The sequence below is a fragment of the Camelus dromedarius genome, chromosome 7 (genome assembly GCF_036321535.1).
Source record: "Camelus dromedarius isolate mCamDro1 chromosome 7, mCamDro1.pat, whole genome shotgun sequence".
In the NCBI taxonomy this organism is placed as follows: Eukaryota; Metazoa; Chordata; class Mammalia; order Artiodactyla; family Camelidae; genus Camelus; species Camelus dromedarius.
Window position 1 is genome coordinate 13,539,372 of NC_087442.1, and position 24,156 is coordinate 13,563,527.

Consider the following 24,156-nt stretch of genomic DNA (forward strand, 5'->3'; position numbering starts at 1 on the left):
TAGGTCTTATTTGTCTTCAGGGCTGGGGGTGGACCTGTTAATACAATGCCAGAGCCAGGGTAAGTGGTCCTGATGCTTGGATGTGCTCCACCTTCAGACCAGGTTTTGGCCCCGGGTTGCTGCCGTCTGCGGAGCTGGTGCCTCCTGAGCCCCAACAAGCACAAGCATCATCTGAAGCCGCCTCGTTTGCTTCACGAGGGATCTACTCTGAGGAGATGCCATCGGTGGCCCGGCCTCGGCCTGTTGGGGGCACCACAGGTACGTGTGACTGTCTGCCTTGTATTTTTGGCTCAATTCCGCGGCGAACATTTTAGACTTGGCAGGGTCTCAGCATCCCAGTGTTCAGCGGCCTCTTTCGCTGGTGAGAGCTGCATTCCCTCGGATCCTGGTGGAGACGTAGGGCAGGGGAGGTGGGAGAGTGGCCGAGATCCCAAGACTGATGCCCTCTGATTTGCTCCTGAGTCAGTGTCTCAAAAACAGTCCCTTCACATGGAATTCACAGCACACCTCTTCCAGGAAAAACATTTCTAAAGCCTTACAGTGAACTGAAGGACCTATTTCTGAGTGCTTGCTATGGCATTAAAACAAGCACTTCAAAAAAAAAATGTAACTGTAGTTGATTTGCAGTATTGTGTTAGTTACAGGTGTATAGCTTCAGATTTTTTTTCCATTATAGGTTATTACAGAATATTGAATATAGTTCCCTGTGCTGTACAGTAAATCATTGTTGCTTATCTATTTCGTATATAGTGGTATATGTATCCATTCAGTCCATACTCCTAGTTTATCCCTCCACCTCCCCTTTTCCCTTTGGTAACCATAAGTTTAAAACAAACACTTTTATTTATTTTAAAGAAGGCCTTTTCTAGTTTGTAATAAGCAACTCAAAGTTGATGGACAGAGACTGGAGGGAGCTTTTTGTTTTATCTGGTCACTTCTGGGAGGGTACAACCACTGTTTTCTCCTCAAACCTTATCTCCCTTTTTAAAATGTTCTTGTTATCTTCCCATGCCTCTGTGCTGTCCCCTCCCTGTTGTCACATGCATGGGCAGAGTCAGGAGGTGGAGGGCCTGCGGGGAGTTGGTGGCCGTGTGGAACTGTTCCAGTTTTTTCCTGCCTCCTCTCTTAAGTCGTCATTAAAAGGACAATCTTAGTGGCATTTGTGTGTAACCAGCACAGCTCTTTTACTTGATAATTCAGCAGTGAAAGGCCACATTTTCTCAAGTTTTCTTCTAATTCGTTATTAAACTTTTAAGTTTTTGCACACTGCTTTTGTTTACTTTTAGTATTTAGGTTTGCTTTAATTACCTGTTGGAATTCAAATAAAAATCTCTACCAAATTATCTCCACCTAGGAAAAAAAGCTCTCCGTTTATGTTCCTAAAAGAATATAATTTAAAGTGTCTAATTTCTGGGGTTGGGGGGTGAGCCCAGTGGTAGAGTATGTGCCTAGCATGCACGAGGTCCTGGGTTCAATCCCCAGTACCTCCATATATATATATAAACAAATAAACAAACAAACAAATAAACCTAATCCCCCCCCCAAATTATGAAGTGTCTAATTTCTGGAAGTCTTGAAGCCAGAGGGAAAATAAATTTTGTGTTGAAAGGATTCTAAAATATATAGATGTGCTAAAATATATTTTTAATTAGTTGTTTGAGAAACATTGTGTATAACTTAGTTTACTTATATAAAAGTATAATATTTAGTATATTCAGTGTAAACATACAGTGTGCTTTTTTCAGACCACAATTAAAAATTAGGGATCACATTTTTTTATGTGTTCACTTTTGTCTTTTTAGAAAAAGAGCTATAAATACCTGTATTTTAACAATCTTAACACTCTTAGTTTTGGTCAGTTTTGAGATGCATGTAAAGATTTGAGAAAAGGAAGGGCTTTCAGAATTTTGGTAAAGCATAAAAGGTATAATGTTTTCTGAATTGAGTGTCCTCAGTAATTACATCTAGATTAGGAATAAATTTATTTTCAGAAAATGAGCTGAGAAGAAAAGAAAAAAAAAAAAACCCTTTATCTCAGAGTCTCCTGGGAATTTTGTGATCATAGTTGAACCCACAATAAATTCTTACCAAGTTCAGTAGATTCTTGACATTTATGAGGGGTTTGTTCTGAGATCTTTGTAAATCCTCAAACTTTCAAACACTGCTGTACTTCATAGTTGATTTCCCTAATCAGTCCAACAGAAGTGTAAGTGGACCAGCTAAGAGACCCTTCCAGATGCCTAGTGAGAGGCACTGTTGGTAGATTGCAGATAGCACTCAGCATGGCTGAGCTGAGATTCTTAAAAGGCAGTTGGCTGATCGTCCTCACCAGTTTGCCTGAGATCCAGCCTCATAGCCCCAAATTACAAATCACTGATTCATGTCCTGAAACTTCATCTCATGAATAGTTGATACTGTGAGCACTAATTTGTGCATATCACTCAGTGTTCCTTAAACACCTGTGTACTTTGAGATTCTGAGCTCTTTGTTTCTTGTGCAGCTCTGCATACTCTTAGAAAGTCCTCAGAGTTCATTACTCCATCTTACTGCATTTTATTACAAGGGGTCACGGTCACTCCTTTTTTCCCCCATTCGCTTTCCCTCCTTTTGAAGATTGATGTTTTGCTAGGAGGAGCCATTACATGTTAAATAATTTATTTTGTTATTTTCTAACTTTCTGGAGTATATCCAGTTTTATAATGTCATCCAGTAACTAGTTTATTCCAATTCCAAATTTGCAGTAATAGTGGATAATTATCCACATGGTCTTCTTGCAGTTCTTGTATTTTGCATTGTCTGTCAAGCAACAAAACAAATAATGTATCCTGATAACTTACAGGATTTCCCACACTTTCCAGGTGCTATGCTTTGCAGTGAGTCTTATTTCTTTTGTTAATTGTTATATATTTAAACTTGTTGTGTAGAACATATACCAAACAGAATTCAAACATATTCATTTTTAATCTAGAAGAATATAGAAATTATATGTATGAAACATTTGAAGAGGAAGCTATTTTTTAATAATTTGTAATAAGAGATTAAATTGTATAAAATTTTGTAATGGAAAAAATATTAAGATATACTAGAAAAGTTACTTTTCTGAGTATGTAAAATTATCAGATATGTACATGTCTAAAAATGACCAAAAACAAAAGGAAAATACTACCTTGGAAGATTTACAGCAGGTATGACCAAGGGGTGTTTTTATTGTAGAGAGTGACTCATATAAATTGCTAAATGGGCAAACTTTAAAAGATAAACAGGCAAAGGACAGAAAGGACTACAAAGGAAATGTGTGTATGTCATATAGAAGTAAACATGAAAAATGCCCAGTTTTGAAAATGACTGAAGAAATGTGAATTAAAGCCATGATGAGGCACCAGTTCAATCATGAAATTGTTTATAATAATGGGATGTGGTAAGATTAGCATCCAGTTTCTTCATCTGTATAGTGATGGTAACATTAATGCTTCCCTCTCATGGTTGATTGGTGATTGAAGAAGGTAACAGACATAAAATGCTTTAAAAAATGCCTGGAGTGTCATAAACTTTTAATAAATATTAGCTGCCATTACTATTATTACTATTGTATTATTTCCAGTGTTGGTGTAAATCATTAAACTTTTGGAAAGCAGCTTGGCAATGTGACTTCATGAGCCTTTGATTTGGTAATTCCACTTCTGGGAACTAGCTACCCCCCGCGCCCAAAGAATTCCAAAATACTGAAGGAAAAACTACATGTACAAAGATGTTTATTGGAGCACTTATTCAGATTAGTAAACAGCTGTGAGCTCCCTCGGTACCTACTTATAAGGGCATCAGTGAGTAAACTGTATAGCATAAAATGAAGAACTCAGAGCCAGAAAAAAGAGAATTTAAGATTTCCTGGTTACATCCTATGCATTTTGTACTTGACCTATTTTATCTCTTTTAATCCTTGAAATAACGCTATGGGGTAGATTTTTTTTTATCTCCGGTTGAGAAGTGCAGCATTGAGGCTCAGCAGGAGTTGGTGGCTGGGTGTCCAAGGTCACGGGCTTGTCTGTGGCTGAGCTGGAATGCAAACCCAGGCTTGCTGGGCGTGATGGGCCGCTTGAATCATGGGGTGAGCCTGGGCTGTCTCGTTAGGTGAACAAAGCAAGATACAAAATGATGCCTGCACTATGATTTCACCTGCTGTTGGGATTTTAACACAAAGGTGTGCTTTTCTCCCTAGAGCAGTTGTCTGAACCTTTATAAATGATGAGGGACCCTGTGCTGCATTTCTGTTCTTTCCAAGATTTGTTCAAACAATGTCTGTTGGGCAAACACTACCAATCGTTCTAATAATTTTAATACTGTTACGGATCTTCAGTAACTGACAAGTGTTCCTGCAGAATACATTTAAAAAAATGAATTTGATCAATGGAAGCTGTTAATTAGACAGCTGGAGTAGCTGTAGGCTTGAGGATGGAGGGGGCCACCTGCCTTACCTCTGTGAAAACTGAACCTTTGTAGGACCAGTCTGAGCATCAGATACGAATTAGATGATCCTAGGAGCATTTGGAAATAGGTATTTTATTTCATAGTGCTTAAAGGTCAGTTTTTCCTCCCTTAGTCTGTAGAATAGGGATCTTTTCCTATGCTGAAAGTTGATGGAAGTGAAAAATATGTTGTTTAAAGCCTGGCCTTCCCAGCCACACAAGGTTACAGCAAATTAAGTGTGGAATGGATGCTAGAGATCGTCTGCCTTTGCACCTGTACCCCTTGCTAAGGAGGCTGGGCGGGTGGCTTTTTTATTATGGAAACAGTGTGAGAATAAGAAAAATATACTTTAACATTCTGAATTCAAATAAATACATGCTCTGCCTGTTAAGGGGGAAAAAGAATGCATATACTGTTTTCAAGTTCTTGTAAGTCTCAGAGCCTTAAGCAAGAAAGAGCCAGGTTTCAGCTTCTCTATGGCTCCAAAACCTTTCACACCTTCCTTCTGAATAAATCAGGTCATCCTTATTTGTAGCCTCTGCAGAAATGAATGGACGGGCCCTCTGTTATTTTCTGGATTCCCTGTTCTTTGATGTCTAGCCAGGAAAATATGAACCTCATTGTCAGCCAGTGTTTTGAAGGGAAGTAAAAACCCAGGAAGCAAGAAGCTCAGGGTGTGTTTTTCTTAGGAAATGTCGTTCTCTGGAGGTAGAACTGGGGCGACGTTTGAACGACGCTTGTATCCCCAAGGGGGTGCCGAGGTCAGGACTGAAGTGTCCTGCTGGGCAGCCTCGCTCCCCGGCCGGTGTTGACCAGCCACTCCGCTGTGTTCCTCCAGGCTCCCAGATCCAGCACCTGACGCAGGTGGGAATCGCAAGCAGAATTGGAGCTCAGCCAGTGGAAATCCCACCGGGCAGAGGTGGCCAGTATGGGGGACCAGGTTGGCCTTCGTACGGGGAGGACGAAGCCAGCCGGAGGGAGGCCGTGAGTATCTTGTTTGGGGCCATCATCAGACACAATCACTTCATGTAGCTGCTGCTGCTGCCGCCTTAGGGAATCAATTTTTAAAACCTACATAAAGTTTTCACCTCCCTCACTTTTTTCCCCTTGAGTGTATTTTTTCCTTGCAGTTTTTAGATGGTAAATTCCCTCTGACCAGAGTGGGAGAGTATTGGCATTGAAATTTGGGAAAGTATGTAATTTTTCTTGAGGTAGATTTCAGGCTTGAAGTAGTGAATTTAAAAAATAACTTTAAAATTATAAAAGCAGGGGTCGAGGTATATAGCTCAGTGGTACCACACATGTTCAGCATGCACAGGGTCCTGGGTTCAATTCCCAGTACCTCCATTCATGAAAAAAATTTAAAAGCAGTATTCATTACAGAAAATCTGCACAGAGACCTAGGTAACGGTTACTTTTTTCTCTCATTTTTTTCAATTATGGTAAAATACACATAACATAAAATTTACCATCTGAACCATTTTTAAAGTGTACACTCCAGTGGTTTTAAATATGTTTGTAATATTATGCAACCATCACCACCATCCATCTTCATCATTCTTTTCGTCTTGAAAAACTGAAACTCTCTACCCATCAAACACTAACTTCCCATTCGCCTAACCTCCCAGCTCCAGGCAACCACCACTCCCCTTTCTGTCTCTCTAGTTTTGACTTTTAAGTAGTGAACTTGAACCTGGAGGTAACTAAAATCTGAACTTGATCTTTGGTGTGATCACTATATAAGTATTCATGATCTTATGTACTTACTTACTCACCATTTGAGCTTTATTGTGGGTTTGTTAATGCCACTTCCATTATGACCACCATGAGTAGAGGCTTTGCCATCAGGTCACCGTTTGGGACATTTCAATACACAAGGTATCTTTTGGGGCTTCTTAACAGTCTGGTTGTTCCTTTATAAGAACAAAATCAATATGGGCACAAGTAATTTCTACAAATGCTTTCTTTCGTTTTTCTCAAGAACTTTATATTCAGGGGGAATAAATTAGTGAATTTGGAAAAAAAACAAACCAAGGTAATGCTTTTTGTTTTGTCCTTATTACTGTGCTTCAGTTTTCACTATGTTTATGCGTCTTCGCAGCAGATACACTAAATTCTTCTGTGACTGGGTGCTTTTACTCACTGAAAGGAAATCAACTTTAGAATATGATTTTCCCCTGAAAAACATACTGTTACACTCATAATCTCAGGTATCTGCTTTACATTTGCCAACATTTTGCTTTTTCTGTGCCCAACTTAGTTTCCTGAGATGTTTCAGGTTTTCCTGTCAAATCCGATGTTCACTTGAGATGGCCTTTTTATCGCTCTTTGGTGAAGTGAAATATAGAAGTATTCTAGGCCTCGAATGTCATGTTTACTGGGCTATCAGGTTGCTCTTGGCACAAGTGAAACCACAGATTTAGTGTGTGTATGTGTGTGTATTGTGCGTGTATGTATTGTTCACTGAAAAAAATCACTGAAAAAGTGTAATTCTTGTCAAACGAATGCCCAGTTAACCTATATTTTGCCAATGTCAGCAAAACCATTGTGTATTTTAGTGCAGATAACTTGTTAAAAGGCTCTACAGAGCACTGATATACAGACACACAGACAGACACACAGACAGACACACAGAGTGGAAAGTGGCTTTGTGATCCTGTCCCTGTTCTGTGGTCCCAGGCTGTGCCCCCCTACACGCCCTCCTTGGGCTCTGGACCCAGAGCAAAGGCAGTTGTTATTCCTGTCGGTGCTTCTGCTTATCTCTTTGAACTGAGAGCCCCATGCCCCATTCAGCTCCCAGGGGTAGTCCAGCCTCCCGTCACCTCCAGCTCCCCAGGTCCCTTGCTGTTCCCCGACTCACTTCCCGCACCGCGGCGCAGGGGTCAGCCCGTGGGGTGACTGCCCGCCCATTCATTCTGTCTGTCTCTAAGCAGGTGTTTGTCAGGCACTTGTTACGTTCATGGGTGTCTTTACTGTTGGGCTATCCCCCAGACAACTGCTCAGCAGTTTCTTCTGTCCATTCCACTCCTGGGAGGCCCTCGCAGAGGCTGAGTTGTCGGGCGGGATGTGGGCAGAGCCCGTCCGCGGCCAGGTTTTGCACCTGCCCTTCCCTCCGCTTTGCCCTCGGGAAGCACAGTAACGTTTGCCATGTTTTCCAGACACACGTGCGTGGACATCAGGAGTATTCTTCTTCACCGCTGTTCCAGGTGCCGAGGACTGCAAGCAGGGAGCCCTCAGCTCCGCCTGGGAACCTCCCGCACAGGGGGCTGTCGGGCGCCGGGCTGGCTTACCCCGCCAGCTCCACGGAAGACCTCCAGCCCGGCCACTCCTCCGCCTCCCTCATCAAAGCGATCCGTGAGGAGCTCCTCCGGCTCTCCCAGAAGCAGACCGCCGTGCAGAACTTCCACAGCTGATCGGCCTCGCCTTGCAGATTTGCCAAGTATCCGCTTCCTGTGGAAGCAAGACTAAAAGGAAATCAACTGAGCAGGTGTTTGTAAGAGGACGAGCATCTCCTGGGCTCGGTGCCCAAGTAAAGGAGCAAGCTGCAATTATAGAAGATGCCATAAGTCACATGACAGCTCATGACGCTTTTGCAAAGTTGGCAATTTTGTGACCACTTGGGTTCAGTTGAAATTTATGTACTTTTGGCCACAAGCCAGCAGCACTTCACAAAAGACAAACCACAATCCTAAGCTAATGAAATTACTAAGTTAGTCTCTTTTTTTAAAGGCAAAAGATGAAAATGTGTAGATGGCATAGGGATGAAAGGCATCTAGTATCTCCTTGGGAAGATGTGATTCAGGCTGGTTTGTACGATGGACCTGCTGCTTTGTTTTCTGAGAAAAGAGATTTGAAGACATTTTATTAACAGCTTGATTTAAACCTCTTTTCCTCCATAGGAACTTATTTTAATAGTAATATTACCGACAAGAACACTAAGACTGTTTGGGGATTTAAAAAGCTACTAGTGAGAAACCAAATGATAGATCGTAGAGCCTGATGATTCCAGACGAAGCATCACCTGCATTTTCCTTCTACTTCTGGTGCTACCGCTCCAAGAGCCCCTTGACCCTGTCTGTGAAATGCAGCTTTGGCTTTCTCAACGGAAGAATTCATTTCGAAGGTTTCATTTTGTTCTAGAAAGAAGGAAAAAAAAAAAAAACCCTCCCCAAATGGGGGGGGAAAGCTTAATATTTATTTGGTTATTCAAAATACATATCAAAGCTTAGATTTACATTCTTAGTTGTCTTTGCTGTTCATTAATCGGGCACAGGCAACTATAGATAGCATCTGATTTTAGTACATATCTTCATCAAGGCCAGTCCTGTAGAATGAGGCTTTCAGGGGGTCCTAACAAATCCTTGCACTTTGCCGAGGAGTTGCTCCCAAATTGGGTTTGAGTGAGAAATTTTATGTAAGTGAAAATTATTTATAAAAACTCCTAGGGCCACCAAATGATTATTCACCAATAGAGGTAATCACATTCCCTGAGTTTTAAGATCTGGACACAAAATGGAGTTCAGTTCAGCCTCTTTGTAATGAATCAGGAGCTGGAAGAGCTTTGAGACCACGGGGGAAAGGAGAGAGTTGCTCCTAATTTCTGATGTCATTCTGCATGGCTCTGCTGAGTGACTGTTAAAACCATCTTATGTACCCTGGGCCTGACAGAGGGACCCTCTCACTTGAGATGGACTCCTGAAGTCAACATTTGTCCCCTTCCCAAAGCCGCGTGAGAAGAGTAATGAGGGCCGTTCTGTTCTCTGGTACCTGAGTGAGGTTAAGAAGAAAAGCAGAAGTAGATAACAGAGTTCTGTGCATCCTTTTTGATTTGATCAATTCATGCTTTTAATTAAACAACAGATACACGGGCAGAGCTTGGGCTCTGACTAATCAAAATCTGTGTATCTGTGTCAAATTTAAAAAACTGTGAAACAGCTGAAATGGGTTCCCAAAGTGTAATCATTGGGTTCCAGAATCATGTTTCTGCCCTTCCTTCATGAAGTCTGTTGTACGGGCCCACAGTCTCACAACCCAGGGAAAATTGGTTGTGGGAAATTAAAACGTGGCCATTTTTCATCTTTACACCTCGGAAAAAGGAGGGATGCAGAAAGGCAAGTCTCTTGAGGATGCTAAATAAAGCAACGGAACCACCAAAGGCACCTCTCACAGGCTCCAAAGAGTGTGGGAGAAAGACCCCCGTCTGGGCTGGATTTCTTACCTCTGTCTTGCTTTTCTACCAGATTTCTCCCGAGTGGAAGGTTCCCTTTGCATGTCATTCAAAAATACCAGGTTTCCTGAATGTGTAATTAAAGTTTCAGAGATCCAAGCGGAATTTTATCACGGATGCCCTGTGGTGAGTTCAGATGGTGTGACAGCTGCTGGAGTCAGTGCAGACCCGTCTCCTCCTGTTCTGCTCAGCGTCCTGAGGGTTCGCAGGCAGCGTACGAAACGGCTCCTTCCTTTGTACGTTGAAGAAACAAGCCTCTGTTTTCAACGGGGCTGCAGTAGTGAATTTGATGCCTTGCAAACTGGCATATGGGGATCCTACCTGTATTTTTATTCTCAGAACCGATATGCTTTTAAACCGATGTCAAGACCGAAGACTGTGTAATAAAGAACCTGTGGTGTGCGGTGGGTGTGGGCGGGCCGGTGAGACCCCCAGCCCTCTTGTGTTGGTCGTCAGGCACTCTCAGTTTGCCCTCAGTCTTATGGTCACCAGACTCAGAACCAACACGCTGTCATGGGAGCCCCACCTTCAGAGGGGTCTTCAGACCCTCAGTGAATGTGATCTCCTTAAACAAAAGGTCTTCGTGGCAATCACACGTGGCTTTGGAATTCTGTTTATTGAAGCACTCCAAAATGAAAAGTTAAATTCAGTGTCTGTTCTTTTTTCCCCATTTTTAAAGTTCTAGTGATAATAACATGCAATAAATTTAAGTCAGAATTTTAGAGAAGATTGTTTGGAGAAACGATCATTTTCAGAATCTACCTTGTCACTGACTTGCTGTGTTAGGTCCCTTCTCTGAGCCTCATTCTCCCATCAGCCAGAAGAGAACGGGCCTCCTCTGCCCACCCCCCAGGATTTCTCTTGGTGAGAATCAAATGTGATCATGTGTGCAAACGTCCCTTGAGGAGGGAGCACAAAGCACTGTGGAAATGCAGGGTGATACCTGGGTGATTGCGCTGGGCTGGACCAGCTGATGTGCTGTGATCTCCCAGTGTGGGGGTTCATGTGGCGGTAACCAGAGCAAAACCAGAGGCCCTGTGACTCCTCTTCCTCTCTCCTGTGTTGCTTTAAATTCACTTCCTTCGCCATTAACTTTCAAACAGCATTTATTACGCATCTTTCTGCTCCTGATGTTCTGCTGTTTCTGGCACCAAGTAAGTCAACACAAGACCTGCCTTCTGAGATCTTGGAATCAGACAACAGAGACGGGCATAAGAGATGGAAGAGACAGAAGGATAACGCAGTTTAAACACCAGTAAAATTCACGGAAAGCACACAGGTGCATTAGTTACTCAGAAGAAAAAGTGAAGGTTGCACATTTGGAAACAGTGGGGTCTTGGGGAGAAGTTGACGCCAGAAGCTACTTTAAGGAAGACAGGAGCTTCCCAGCACCTGGTGAGATGGCACGGGGAGAGCCGGGAGTGGGCCTGAGGAAGGATGTAGAAAGTGGGTGAAGTTGCCATTGAAAATGACCTTGATCCTGAGTTGCTCCAGTAGCGGACAGAGTCCCTCCCAGCACTGTCGAGGGAGTTCTGTAAGAGGAGCAGGTGATGTTATGAGGATTCATTTGCAGCGATACAGAGAGAAAATGGCCAGGCCTGGGAAAAGGTCTGCAGAGGAAGAGATCCACTCAGGAAGGGACTGGAGCGGGGAGTCCCAGGCACGGCTCTTGGCCCGGGTGTCGAGTGTGAGAAGAGTGAGCTTTGCACCGACGTCTGCTGCTGAGAGCAGGTCTCAGTGGTCAGCCATTCGGCCACATTACGTCCCTTGTGGAGCATAGTGGGTTATAAATAAATGTATTTGACTTCTTTACGGCGACCTACACATTTTCCTCCAAATTATATTTCATTTCAGAGTGCGTTTTTACTTTGGTGATATGTGGCTTTTGAGCAGCAGACTAAGCTGGTTTCTGCCGACCAGGTTTTTCAGGGCAGGAGGCGTGTGATGCAGGGCACAGGTGAAGGTACGCCTGGGGGCTTTGGGCTGAAACAGGTAATTCTGTGCTTTATGCGCCTCCCGTTGAACTGTGTACAGGGTCAGTGTCCACACTGCGTTTGTGCAACTTTGTAGCGCTCCGGTGAGCAAAGCAGTCACCCGGACACGGATTTGCATTTGCAGTAATTCAGGAGTTAATCATTAAATACACTTCTCTATCCCTTTCATACGAGATTCCTAGACATGAATGAATTTGTTGGTTGGAAGGAAAGCTGGTTAGGATTCTGGGCGGAGAGGAGAGGGGGCTCCAGTCTTAAGTACTGCACCCACTGCCATTTCATTTCTGCCTCCAGAGCCAGTCCCCAAAGCCAGTCTCCAGAGCCCGCTTCCCCACCTTGGTCCCCGGCAGGACGTGAGGGAGTCCACTTCTCCAAAAGCATGTCGATTGTTGGAACACAAAACACGTTTTTATGGAATGGGAGCTTGAACTTTGTTTTTACATTTAATTCAACAGCTTAACAGATTGCCTTGTAACAGCTGAGAGGGGTTTCTCTGAGCAGTTGCTGTAACACACTCAGAACTGCATTGGGCTTACGCTTGTTCCCAAATGAACGAGGAGTCTGTGCATTTCAGGTTTCTTTTGATATTACTGGAGGTGATTTTCAGTGTTTAAACGAGGACTCCTTTTGCTAATATTGAAAAGACTTGAAAACCGAAACCTTACGATACAGTCCTGATTCCATGCTGTGTGTGTAACAGTACACTTGACAGTTCAACACGCAGCAGCGTTGACATTTAGGGGAAAAATACCAAACGCCTTGGAAACGTGAAACAAAGTTGGGAAGCTGCAAGCAAGTGAAAGAAGGAAGGAGTGTCTCCCTCTGAGGCACCCTCATTCAAATGAGTTTCCCGCAGGTAGATAATTATGCAGGATCTTTGCTTTTCCTTCTTCCTTCAGATTTTTCTGCTCTGGGACTGCTTCACATTTAAAGAAAGGTTGGATAAGTAGAAGGGACAGAGAGAAAAATGGAAGTGATTTGGGTCTCGCAGTCCCTGATTCCACGGAATCTTTCCGAACAACTTGGAGCGTCATGAATAGCCCCTACTCATGCCCACCAGATTTCAAGCATTCATAACTTGACTCCCTAAGTGTGCAAGGCAGGAATAGTACCGGGCTGGGTTCTAGCCAGGCACCTGTTCCTCTGCAGATGTGGGGACAGGAGGAGGAGGCACTAGAGGAACAGAGGCTCCACCAGTGTGCTCAGTTGCCCTGAACAGCAGAGGGCTAATTTCAGAAGAGGCGAGTAGAAACTCTCAACTCTGCCCTCCTCCAGGGCATGGTCTAGGGAGCACAGAGGTCGGGCGAGCCTTATCCTTCGGGAAAGGCTGCTTAGCAGAGCTGCTCTGGGATGCCCACTTGTCTCCTCCTACTTCGTCAAGGTCCATGTTCTTCTGACTTCCTGCACTCTCATTCCCCAATTAGGAGTGTTAATGTACGAAAATATGCCGAGTAAATTGAGGCCACTCGTGGCATCAATACTGCAACTTGAACTTGACAATCATGGTTTGCTGGTCTCAAGACGGGCACTTAAATTTCAGTATGAGTACATGATTTAGTGATGGAACCCTCCCTTCTCTTTGTCGGTTATGTTTCTACCCTTCAGTTAGCTGCACTGTTTTCTAATGTGCTGTAGAGTTTTTGAAATAATTTATGCAAGTGTTTGGTTTCCATGTTTACAATTTATACAGCTTTCTAGCATTTTAAATGGAAGTGTCAATAAATGCTAAGAATTGGTGTCAAGTGATACTTTCTGTTTACTTCCTTTGCAACGTGATGGTTCTCTCATTTGTAAAATGTGGAAGTTGAATGGGATGCTTTTTTGTTCTCTAATGCCCATGTCCCTGGTGAGAACACCTGCTATTTTCATTTTCCGAGGAATTAAGTTAAAAGGAGTCTATTCAATGTGTGGAGTTTGCTTAATTGTTGTCACTCACATTGTTGGTGCCATTCCCTTCTACCCATTGCTTTGCTTTATGGCTTCCCAGTAATCAAACTGATGCTTCCACTAAGAGCAGATTCATTTTGGAATTAAAAGATTAGGACTAGAATCTAGAAAGGTAACAGAGATCGAAGGCTGCACAGTCTTGAAAGGCAATAGGATAAGCCTGGAGTTGTTTACGAAACTCAAGAAAATAAAAACCCCTTGAAACAGAGGAAAGCAAGAGGAACTACAAAACGCAGTGGAACACGACAAAGGACTGAAAGGTGGAAACCTGCAGACAATTCTGGAACAACAACAAAAAGTTATCAGTGGAAAAAATGGTGAAATCCAAACGAAGTCTATAGTGTAGTTAGTATTGTACAGAGGTTAATTTATTGGCTTTGCTAACTTTACTCTTGTTATTAAGACTTCAGTATTAGGGGAAGCTCTGTAAAAGGTATACAGAAACACTCTCCGTGATGTTTGCAGTTTTTCTCTAAATCTAAAATTAATTGAAAATGTAAAAATGAATCTGGTACAGATAAAGTCCACAGGCCCCTGCAGAGGCTGAGATGAGCCCGCCCTGCACACCCACAACCTGGGACCTCCCTCGCTCCTCTGGGCAGCCAGCCCCTTGCTGAAGCGGAAACCACAGTTAACAACCGCAAGTCTCCGCAGAAAATAAGCCTTCATGAAGGAGGGGTTTGCAGGACCAACCAGAAGGAGAATCTGAACCTAAAAATTAGAGAAAATAGACCACGATGACAAAACCTTAAAGAAAATATGTTTCAGATGTTTAAAGAGGCTAAAAAAAAAAAAGTAAACAACAAAAGAACAGGATATCAGGAAAGTTTAAGCACATATGATGAAACCAAAAATGAATCCTTCAAAGAAAAAGGGATTTAAAAACATACATATATACACACAATGACCAGAGACTCCCAATATTTTAGACCTAACTGAAGACGTCATGATAATAGTTTTAATATATCTTTATGTTTTAATGAATATGCTTCAGATTACAAACAAAAACCAAAAACACAGTGTAGACTAACCGGTACACCTCGTTCGCCTAAGAGATTTTATATGCTCTGGATGTAAATAGGTTCAAAATGGTAGAAGAGTAAGGAGTTAAGAGGAAGAAGGTCAGGCTGCTCCCACACCCAGAGCCTGACCACTGGGTTGACGTGACTATGAACTTAAACCACAGTTGGCATCTCATGTGGCTTTTCTCCTCTTCCACGTTGCACCTGCCAAGCACAAGTTAAGGTAAAAAGAAAACCAGAAACAATAACAAATAAGGGAGATCCTTTGATCCAGTGCCTGGGTTAGATAATTAATGAAATTTTTGTTTGCTTTTGTGTGTGTGTTTGAAAAAAATTTTTTTACCTCCCATAATTACCATTTTATTGTTGTTATGAGAACATTAAAGCTTCACTCTTGGAGCAACTTTCCCAGGTATACAACACAGTATATTATTAACTAGAGTCACCATGCTGCATTAGCTCCTGGGACTTATTTTCATAACTGAAAGTTTGAACCCTTTAACCAGCATCCCCCCATCTCTTGGCAACCTACTGCACAGCATAGTGACTGTAGTTAATAATACTGTGTTGTATACTTGAAATCTTCTTTTTTTTAATAGACCGTTTTTTTAGAGCAGTTTCAGGTTTACAGCAGAATTGAGCAGAAAATACAGAGTTCGCACATAGCCCTCTCCACCCTCACATGTATACTCCCCTACCCTCAACATCCCTCATCAGTGTGGCTTATTTGGTACAATGAACCAAGGTTTGCCTTCAGTCTTAAGGTACTTTCTCTGGGTATTTGATTCTCAGTTAACTGCTGTTTTCTTTCATTACTTTAAAGACATCATTCTGAAGTTTTCTGATGACCATAATTGTCTTTGAGAAAATCACCTGCTAGTTTAGTTATCATTTTTCAGTTGCTTTTCTTTTTAATATTATTTTAAATTTATTTTTATATATAGTGGCTAACATTTGCAAATCTCAAACTTCCAAATTTACCCCTTCCTACCCACTTTCCCCCGATAACCGTAAGATTGTTTACTATTTCTATGAGTCTGTTTCTGTTTTGTAGATGAGTTCACTGGTATCCTCTTCTTTTCTTTTTTTTAGATTCCACATATGAGTGATATCATACAATATTTTTCTTTCTCTTTCTGGCTTACTTCACTTAGAGTGACATTCTCCAGGTGCAACCTTGTTGCTGCATATGGCATTATTTTATTCATTTGTATGGCTGAGTAGTATTCCATTGTATGAATATACCACAACTCCTTTATCCAGTCATCTGTCAATGGAAATTAAGGTTGTTTCCATGTCTTGGCTACTGTATATAGTGCTGCTATGAACACTGAGGTGCATGTATCATTTTGAATTAAAGTTCCCGCCAGATATATGCCCAGGAGAGGGATTGCTGGATCATATTGTAAGTCTATTGTTAGTATTTTGAGGAATCTCCATACTGTCTTCCATAATGGCTGCACCAAACTGCATTCCCAGCAGCAGTATAGGAGGGTTCCCTTTTCTCCACACCCTCTCCAGCAAAATTAATGAAATGTTTTTATTGCTGTTGGACCATGTACCATTTATCTAGTAACTTTCTTCCTCTAGAGATCTCCCACACTTTCCTTGCTACACTCCTTCTAGGGGAATAAATGGAGGTGGTGTGTGTTTGATCTCTCTGGGGTTGGGAAACTGGAAAAATTATAGCCACAAGTCTAGGTCACCCACTTTCATGTAGTTAAACTATTTGTTGTAACTTGTGCCAAAGGATAGCATTACAGAAGTGTGAAACACAGAATGAATCTGGAAAACGCCTGTTGTACAGTTGTTTTAGAGTGGCTGGGTCGTGGGTGGTTGTATCAGTGCCTTGAAAATGTGCATTAGGGGAAGCAGTTAGATTTTGATTCTGTGATGTGATGATGTACCTCAATCCGAGGTTTCTTTCATTCAGCACTTGAAAATTCTGTGATTGTCTGAAAGGAAACATTAGTACAGAGTCAAAAAAGGAAAAAAAAAAAAGGCTTAAAGGCTAAGATGGAGTGTTGCATTTCAGTACAAATGAGTGTTGGTTTTTTCCCCCCTAAATAGTTCTGCACTGTGGCTGCTTTTGAAGAGCAGCAGGGATGTTCTATTTTTAGCAGAATTCAGAAGTAGCTGTTCCTTTTAGAAATCCCTAAAGCTCTAAGTGAGAGAGAGTGTAATCACTGCCTGGATTTGAAGTCCAGGAACCAGTAGGTGTTTAGAATTCTGTTTTACATTTCCAGACTCTCTTATTTCTGGATTCCTTGCAAGACAAATTTGGTACACAAATTAGGAGTAAAGTTTTTTTAAAAAAGATGTGATTAACCACATTTAAATCAGAATATCATATTACTATAGGTAGCCCATTAACCCTAATCTTTTTTATTTTACCTTTCCTGGTCAAAATGCAGATTAGCAAAAAAGGAAATAAAACCCACTATAAGTCTACCATCAGAGATACTGCAATAAAAATTTTAATTGAAAAGTTTTAAATCTCAGCCAGTTAATCTTGTTTGGTGGTTGGGACTGATCAGGATGATTTGTTTTCTAATTGATCTTACAGTAAACAGTTGATCTGGATTCCAAAGTACACTAAGGTAGGGAGTGGGGGGGAGGATCAGGAGGAGGGCAAAATGATTAGAATTGGTGTGGGGTGTAATCTGGAAAGAAGGATGCGGGGATGGGCTTGGGGGTCTTCAACTGCTGGAGGAAAATGGCACCATGTCCTTGAGAACACGACTCCTCTGTGCCTTATTCTGTGCTCCACTGAGGGGGGCACTGCCCAACTGACCCCCTGACACATTTCATGGAATTTTGCAGGGACTTCCCAGTGTTTGTAGCTGAGATAGAGGACTTCATGGGTAGGGAGGCTGGGTCCAGAAAGCAATATTCCATTTCTAGCCTTTTCCTTTAACGCCAGGTAACTTAGAGACTTCCGCCCACAAACTGCCTTGGGGGGACCCTTGTGAAAAGTGTCTACCTTGATGTCTCTCCCGTCACTGGCTAACTAGGCATACACATCTACTCTCCATAATGTGTTTCCTGCCAAGGCTGCTCGCCTCTTTCTCCGCAAAACCATTGACCACACAGAGGATGAACCAAGAGTAGCATCTTGACCATTTCTGCAGGGTCAGAAGTGTGCTGTGGGCGCCTATGGCAGAGTCCTCCGTGTCTTAACCCCTTTCTGGATAATTAAGGCTTCTATCTTCTGAGGTTCCTGGCCCCTGGACCTCGGAAGTTAGGGTTTGTATGTGCTCCATATCCATGACTGAATTTGATATGCCTCAAAATACAGAAGAGTGGTATTGTGATGAGCGGCAGCCAGAATTAAAAAGTGGTATCGACAGGCTCAAACACAGACAAAAACATCAACAAAATTTCGTTTATTCCTACTAAACCGAAAGTCCTACTTATAGATTTAAAAAATCTGTAATATGTGAATATGATAAAGAGAACACAGTCTAAGAGGACTTAGGGAAAGCTCTGAGGATGTTCATCGACATGTTGGGGATCATTAGGGGCACTGGGGATGTTTGAGGATCAGCCTAGACTTAGACATTATAAATAGAAATTATTGCCCTATAAGAATTCCTATCTACTGGGCTGGTTACTTGAAGAATGTAGGTACTCTATTTTGAAAGAAATGCTTATGAATTGGATGGAGAGACTGAGAGGAAGGGGGCCGGAATGTCAGGACTGGAAACCATGTGATTTGCAGAAGAAATCAAGACAGCAGGTGTTTGCCCTGAGGAGTGAAGACTTGTAGGAGATAAAGCTGTCTTCAAATATTCAACGCATCATCATGAGAAGGAGAATTGACCTGCTGAATGGTATTCTGGAAGACAGACCAACTCGAAGCAGGGCTTGCCCAGTTAAAGGAAAGGACTTAGCAATTATCTCAGTAGGTCAACACAGAAAAGCCCTCTCTCCAGAAGTCCTTACCCTCGGCCTCTTGTAAGGACCTCCTTCCCATGGCACCAAGTCCTCCCATTTTCCCTCACCTGTCCTCCAGCAGAAGAACTGTGGGTCTGCAACCTGAGGCCCCCCCGCAGCCCACCAAGTTCTTTTCCAAGATTTTCATGAAAGGTGAGGCTCTGGACACCTGGAGGGAGATGGTGCTATGGATGGGACTGAACAAAACCAACTCAGGCTCTCCCCAGAGTCAGTGGGATGGGGAAGCCCTCCATCCCCCGTTCCATTATGCATAGTCATGCCATAAAATGAAGGGAGAAAAAGATGTTGTTTAATACGGCTTGGAAAAGTAGCTATGAATAAAGTTGAACGGTTTATAAATACACCTCTGTGGCTAGAACATGCTACCTAAGAGCAAACAATCATGATTCCAGTGTTGAGAATCTCGTGCAATAGTAAGTAAATTGGCTGAAAACTGACGAGATTATATGGTAATATTGCAGATACACGAATGCATTCATTAAACAAATATTGAGTACCAGCTATGTGATAGTACTGTTCTAAGCACCAGGAACTTGGAATACACTGGGGAATAAGACAAGTCCCCTGCTCCAATTGGGGGGCTGTAGATAAACAAGCATGGAGGTCATTGGTCTCAGTGGAAGCTAGCTTGAAGGAGGAATCAAGGAGGACCATGAGGTAGGATGAAGACAGCTGAGAATTTAGACAACTCTTTTCAGATACTTTGCTGAGAAGGGAAGCAGAGAAACGGGGTGTTAACTGGAAGAGTAAGCGGTGTAAGATTGCCAAATAAAATACAGGAAACCCAGTTAAGTTGAGTTTCAGATAAACAAGGAATGCTTTTTTCAGTTGAAGTATGTCCTAAATATTGCTTGGGACACACATACTAAAATATTGTTTATCTGACATTCAGATTTACCTAGGTGTCTGTATTTTTGTTTGCTAAATCTGGCAATCTTAAAATTATGGGTCCCAGATGTGTTATGCGTTGATGGGGCTGATTCATGGAGTGAAGACTGAGAAGGGCCGGGATTAAGAGCTGAGGAAACTGGCACTTGGAGGAGGAGGGATGTTATCCTATTGTGCAAGGAGAGAAAATGGAACACAGCCCAAATTCAGGTCAGTCTGCAGAGATACAAAAATGGACAACCTTTCTGCTTCTGAGAAAAATTAATTTCAAGTGAATATGTTTCCATTTCTTTAGATTTATTAGCTTAGGACTTTTAAAAATAGGCAGAAAAACATTATTTTACAGTAAATTGTTTTATTTTGCACTTGTTTAAAGATGAACTCTGCTTCATTTTCCATGGCTAGAAAGATATATTCAAATTAATAGTGCCTGTTATTTGGGGTAACATAATGACTGAGCAGCACAGTGGTATTTCCTCCCTTACATTTATTAAGGTGTGTTTTATGGCCCAGGATGTAATCTATCTTGGTGACTATTCCATGTGAGTTTGAGAAGAATGTGTAATCTGCTGTGGTTGGATGAAGTAGTCTATAAATGTCAACTAAATGCAGGGGATTGATGGTGCGGTTCTGTTCAACTGTGTCTTTACTGATTTCTTGCCTGCAGGGTTTGTCAGTTACTGATAGAGGGGTGGTGAAGTCTCCAGCTATAAAAGCGGATTCATCTGTTTCTGCCTGCAGTTTAATCAGTTTTTGCCTCACATATTTTGTTGCTCTGTTCTTAAGACTATACACATTAAGGACTGTTATATCTTCTTGGAAAACTGGCCCCTTTATCATTTTGTAATGCTTTTCTTTATCCCTGATAAATTGCCTTCTCTGAATTCTGCTCTAAAGTTAATGTAACTACACCAGCTTTCTTTTGATGCATGGTATCTTTCTCTATCCCTTTACATTTAATCTATGTCTTTATATTTAAAGGGGGTTTCTTGTAGACAACATACAGTTGGGCCTTTTTAAAAAATTCATTCTGATGGTCTTTTAATTGGTGTATTTAGACCATTTAAAGTGATTATGGGGGGAGCGTAATAGCTCAGTTGGTAAAGTGCATACTTGGCATGCACGAGGTCCTGGGTTCAAACCCCAGTACCTCCACTAAAAAACATAAATAAAAATAGAGTGATTATGGATGTGGTTGGATTGATGTTTGCCATATTTGTTACTGTTCTCTCTTCTTTTTTAAAAAAATATTTGAGGGGGATGGCTATTAGGTTTACTTTTAATGGAGGTACTGGGTATCAAACCCAGGACCTTGTGCATTTTAATCACACACTCTACCACTGAGCTATACTACCGTCCCTCACTGTTACTGTAGTCATTCATTAACCCTGCTCTTCCTTTCTGGTTTTTTGTCTTCCACTCTTTTTCTGGCTTCTCTGGTTTTATGAACATTTTATATCATTCTGTTTCTCTCCTCTATCTTAACATATCAGTTTTTTACTTCTGTTTTTACTCTGAGCCGTTGCCCTAGCATTTATAATATACATTTATGGCTAAGCCAAGGCCACTTGCTAGTAGCACTATACTGCCGAGTGGTGCAGAGACCTTCCGACTTCCAGGCTCTTCGCACTGAATCGGGAAGACATGGTCATGTTTACTTCACAATTAAACACATGCACATGTGCCACCCAGACATGCACGTTCCCCTGTGTAGTGTTGTTGCCCGAGGTTACTGTGCAACTTACTCAGACAGCTCTCAACATTTGGGTGAAATTCCTTCCAGGCTTTTTCCTATGCCTCTTATGCTTCTAATGAGGGGCAGGCTCCATATACAATTTTCTATATTTAATGTTGTCATAAACATTTTCTCATGTCACTAAAGACCTATTTTATTCATCATTTTATGTCTCAGTAGACATTGTTTTTCCAGATTCTTACATAATTCGTTATTCATCTTACCGCTTCCAGGTATCTGAGTTAATTTCTTTACTGAAAACATTTCCTCCTTTAGCAACTTGATTACATTTGCTTCTTTGTAAAGGTTTGTGGTTGGCACTCCTGGTTCCTTTAACACTTCAGCAAAGGAGTTCCTAATGCCTTCACCACTCTTGCCTAAATATGAGCAGTGTAATTAGTTCCGGAGGTGGGACTCGGAGATCAGGCTCAGCGTGGGTGTGGGGGTGAGGCTCCTCTTCCTGGTCGCAGACTTCTCATTGTCCCCCGACCTGGCGAAGGGGGCTGTGTATTTTCTGCATGGTATTCCTCTCTGTGGATCTACCATAAATTAGCCATTCCCCCAGTGTTAAACATTTGGTTGTTTCTAATGTTTTGCTATTGTAAATAATGGAATGCTAAATATCTTTGTGGATGAATTATCTAATTGTTAGATGATTTCCTTAGAATAAATTCCTAGAGGTGAAATTACTGAAGTGAACGGTATCAATAAATTTAAAGGGTCTTTTTCCATATTATCAATTATTTTTCAGACATCCTGGGCCAATTTATATCCCCAATGTCCACTTCAAGAATACATCTGATTGTACCTTCCACCAGAACTGAGTAATAGAATTATATTTTTATATATACTTTATAATTTGACCAATAAAAAAGTTTCCACATACTTTTCATAGTTATCATTTTACATCTATATAATATTCCAGTCATATTATCTTTCCTTTACCTTGTTCTTTGCAATTTAGTGTTCTTTTCTCAATATGTTACATTATCTAGAATAGCAAATTATTGGAAACAACTATTACTTTTCCAGATTACTTTGCTAGCTTTTTTCCTTTGAATTATTATGAATTTCCGTGAATTATTATGTCTTTAATATACATGGGTTTTAAGGGACTCTTTCATAGTGTGATGAACATCATTTCTTGGAAGTCACCAAGCAAAGACAGGTCATCTTTCTTGAGGTGTGGTTAATGTGTGTGTGTGTGTGTGTGACCATGAATGAACAAGAAAAGGAGATGGAACCTATTGGTCACTGAGGTCCCTTCCATGTCTGATTCTGGGACTCACTATATTGTCCCAGTATCCCAGGCAGTCTTGCTGATGAAGATTTAAAGCAGAGAATTCCAAGCCTGGAGGGAATCAGATTTATTATTATTATTATTTTTAATCCCGGCTGAGCTACTCAGATTGATGTGACTTTGGTCAACTCCCATTGTCTCCTTGGGTTTCACTGAAATCCACAGATGCACGTAGAAATAATTTATGTAGATAACATTAAATGTTAAGCTAAACACCTCTGGTCCAAAATTTTTAATGTTATCACATTGTAGACCTTAAATGTCTATAATTTTTGTCAATTATACCTTAATAAAGCTGAAAAAAGAAAAAAAGTTATAATCCCCAGACTCATGCAGATCTGATTTGCCTTATGTGCAAATTCCTCCCACCGCACAGATCTTACCCACCTGGCCCCTTGCACCCCCACCCTCACCCCGACCCCAAGGTTCTTCGAAGGGAATCACCCTTGGGAAGCTGGACGTGAGAGGTTTGTTTGCTCCTTTCAAGTGGGCTGCCTTCCACGTGTCTTCTTCCAGAGATGGGCTGGAAGGCTGCCATCTCTGAGTGCAAACTGAAGATGATGGGGGAACCCTGGGAGGTTCCATTTGTCTCCTGTAAAATTTAACTGTTGCAGTCGTATGTCAAGTCTGTGAAAATGATTTTAAATGATTAAAAATAATTTTTAGCGGGGATGTTGTATCTCAAGTGGCAGAGCGCATGCTTAGCATACACAGGGTCCTGGGTTCAATCCCTAGCACCTCCTCTAAAAATAAATAAGTAAACCTCATTACCTCCCCCGCCTAAATAAATAAATAAATAAATAAATTTTTAAAATGATTAAAAACCCCTGCCTCCTTGGCATTTACATTCTAGTGTTTAATAAAATGACACCGGTCAGAAGTATCCTCAGTATAATAAGCCTTGCAGGTCACGACGTCTGAGGTTTTCTCACCCCCTTGGCACAGAGCTCGGCTGTCCTACAGCCTCATAGCCCAGTCTGTTGTTTGTTCTCACTGCTAAGACGCTTTCAGAACTGACCGATAGCTACATTTTGGCTCATTTCTGGCAAAAACACACTGAGGTCTCATCATAGTTCCCAAAAGGTCCATCCGAGTTGCTGTCTTGAACAAAACGGTTTCTCCACATTTCCCCAAACCTGGCACGATCCTGGCCTATCTGAAGGTGAGAAATCTGCCCTGGGGCCAGGAAGAGAGTAACAAGGCAATAAATTTTATTTTTTAATTCAGCTAAAATGCACACTTGCCTAGAATTTCATTTATAGCTAAGCTTCAAAAAAATCACATTAAAAGAAAAATGCTAACTGATACAAATTGATAACAATGCTGTCTTCAGATCTGAGATAAAATTGCATTCAATAAATCGAATTCACCATCTGACAGTGGAAATGTGCATATTATTCTTGGGTGAAGCATGGATATGACTGATGTCTATTCTGGAACAAGGAGATAGAAGGAGTGAAAAGTCAATTTCAATTTCTGGGACAACTGAATGAAATATCTGCATGCTGACTGGAAAGCAAGTTATCCCATAACACTTAGTTTAATTAAGAATGTGTTTCTCCCGTGACCCATCGTTACTGCAGCTGGCAGTCCTGCAAGGAAACACATCCACAGGCCCATAA

The 24,156-nt window shown here is 41.6% G+C and overlaps 1 protein-coding gene and 1 non-coding gene across 3 annotated transcripts in view; one reads left to right on the forward strand and one right to left on the reverse strand.

Moving 5' to 3' along the window:
* The window catches only part of KIAA1549 (KIAA1549 ortholog), a 115,366-nt gene extending 101,939 nt beyond the window's left edge, over positions 1–13,427 (forward strand). For both annotated transcript variants that reach the window (XM_031454529.2, XM_064487326.1), the window contains exons 18-20: positions 98–258; positions 5,303–5,448; positions 7,623–13,427. In XM_031454529.2, the coding sequence (XP_031310389.2) occupies positions 98–258; positions 5,303–5,448; positions 7,623–7,877 (562 nt within the window). In that variant the 3' untranslated portion in view covers positions 7,878–13,427. The remainder of the gene's footprint in view (positions 1–97; positions 259–5,302; positions 5,449–7,622) is intronic.
* Positions 13,428–20,782: 7,355 nt separating this feature from the next.
* On the reverse strand, positions 20,783–20,854 carry TRNAF-AAA (transfer RNA phenylalanine (anticodon AAA)). The gene has a single exon. It is a non-coding gene; the product is annotated as a tRNA-Phe (tRNA).
* Positions 20,855–24,156: the final 3,302 nt, after the last annotated feature.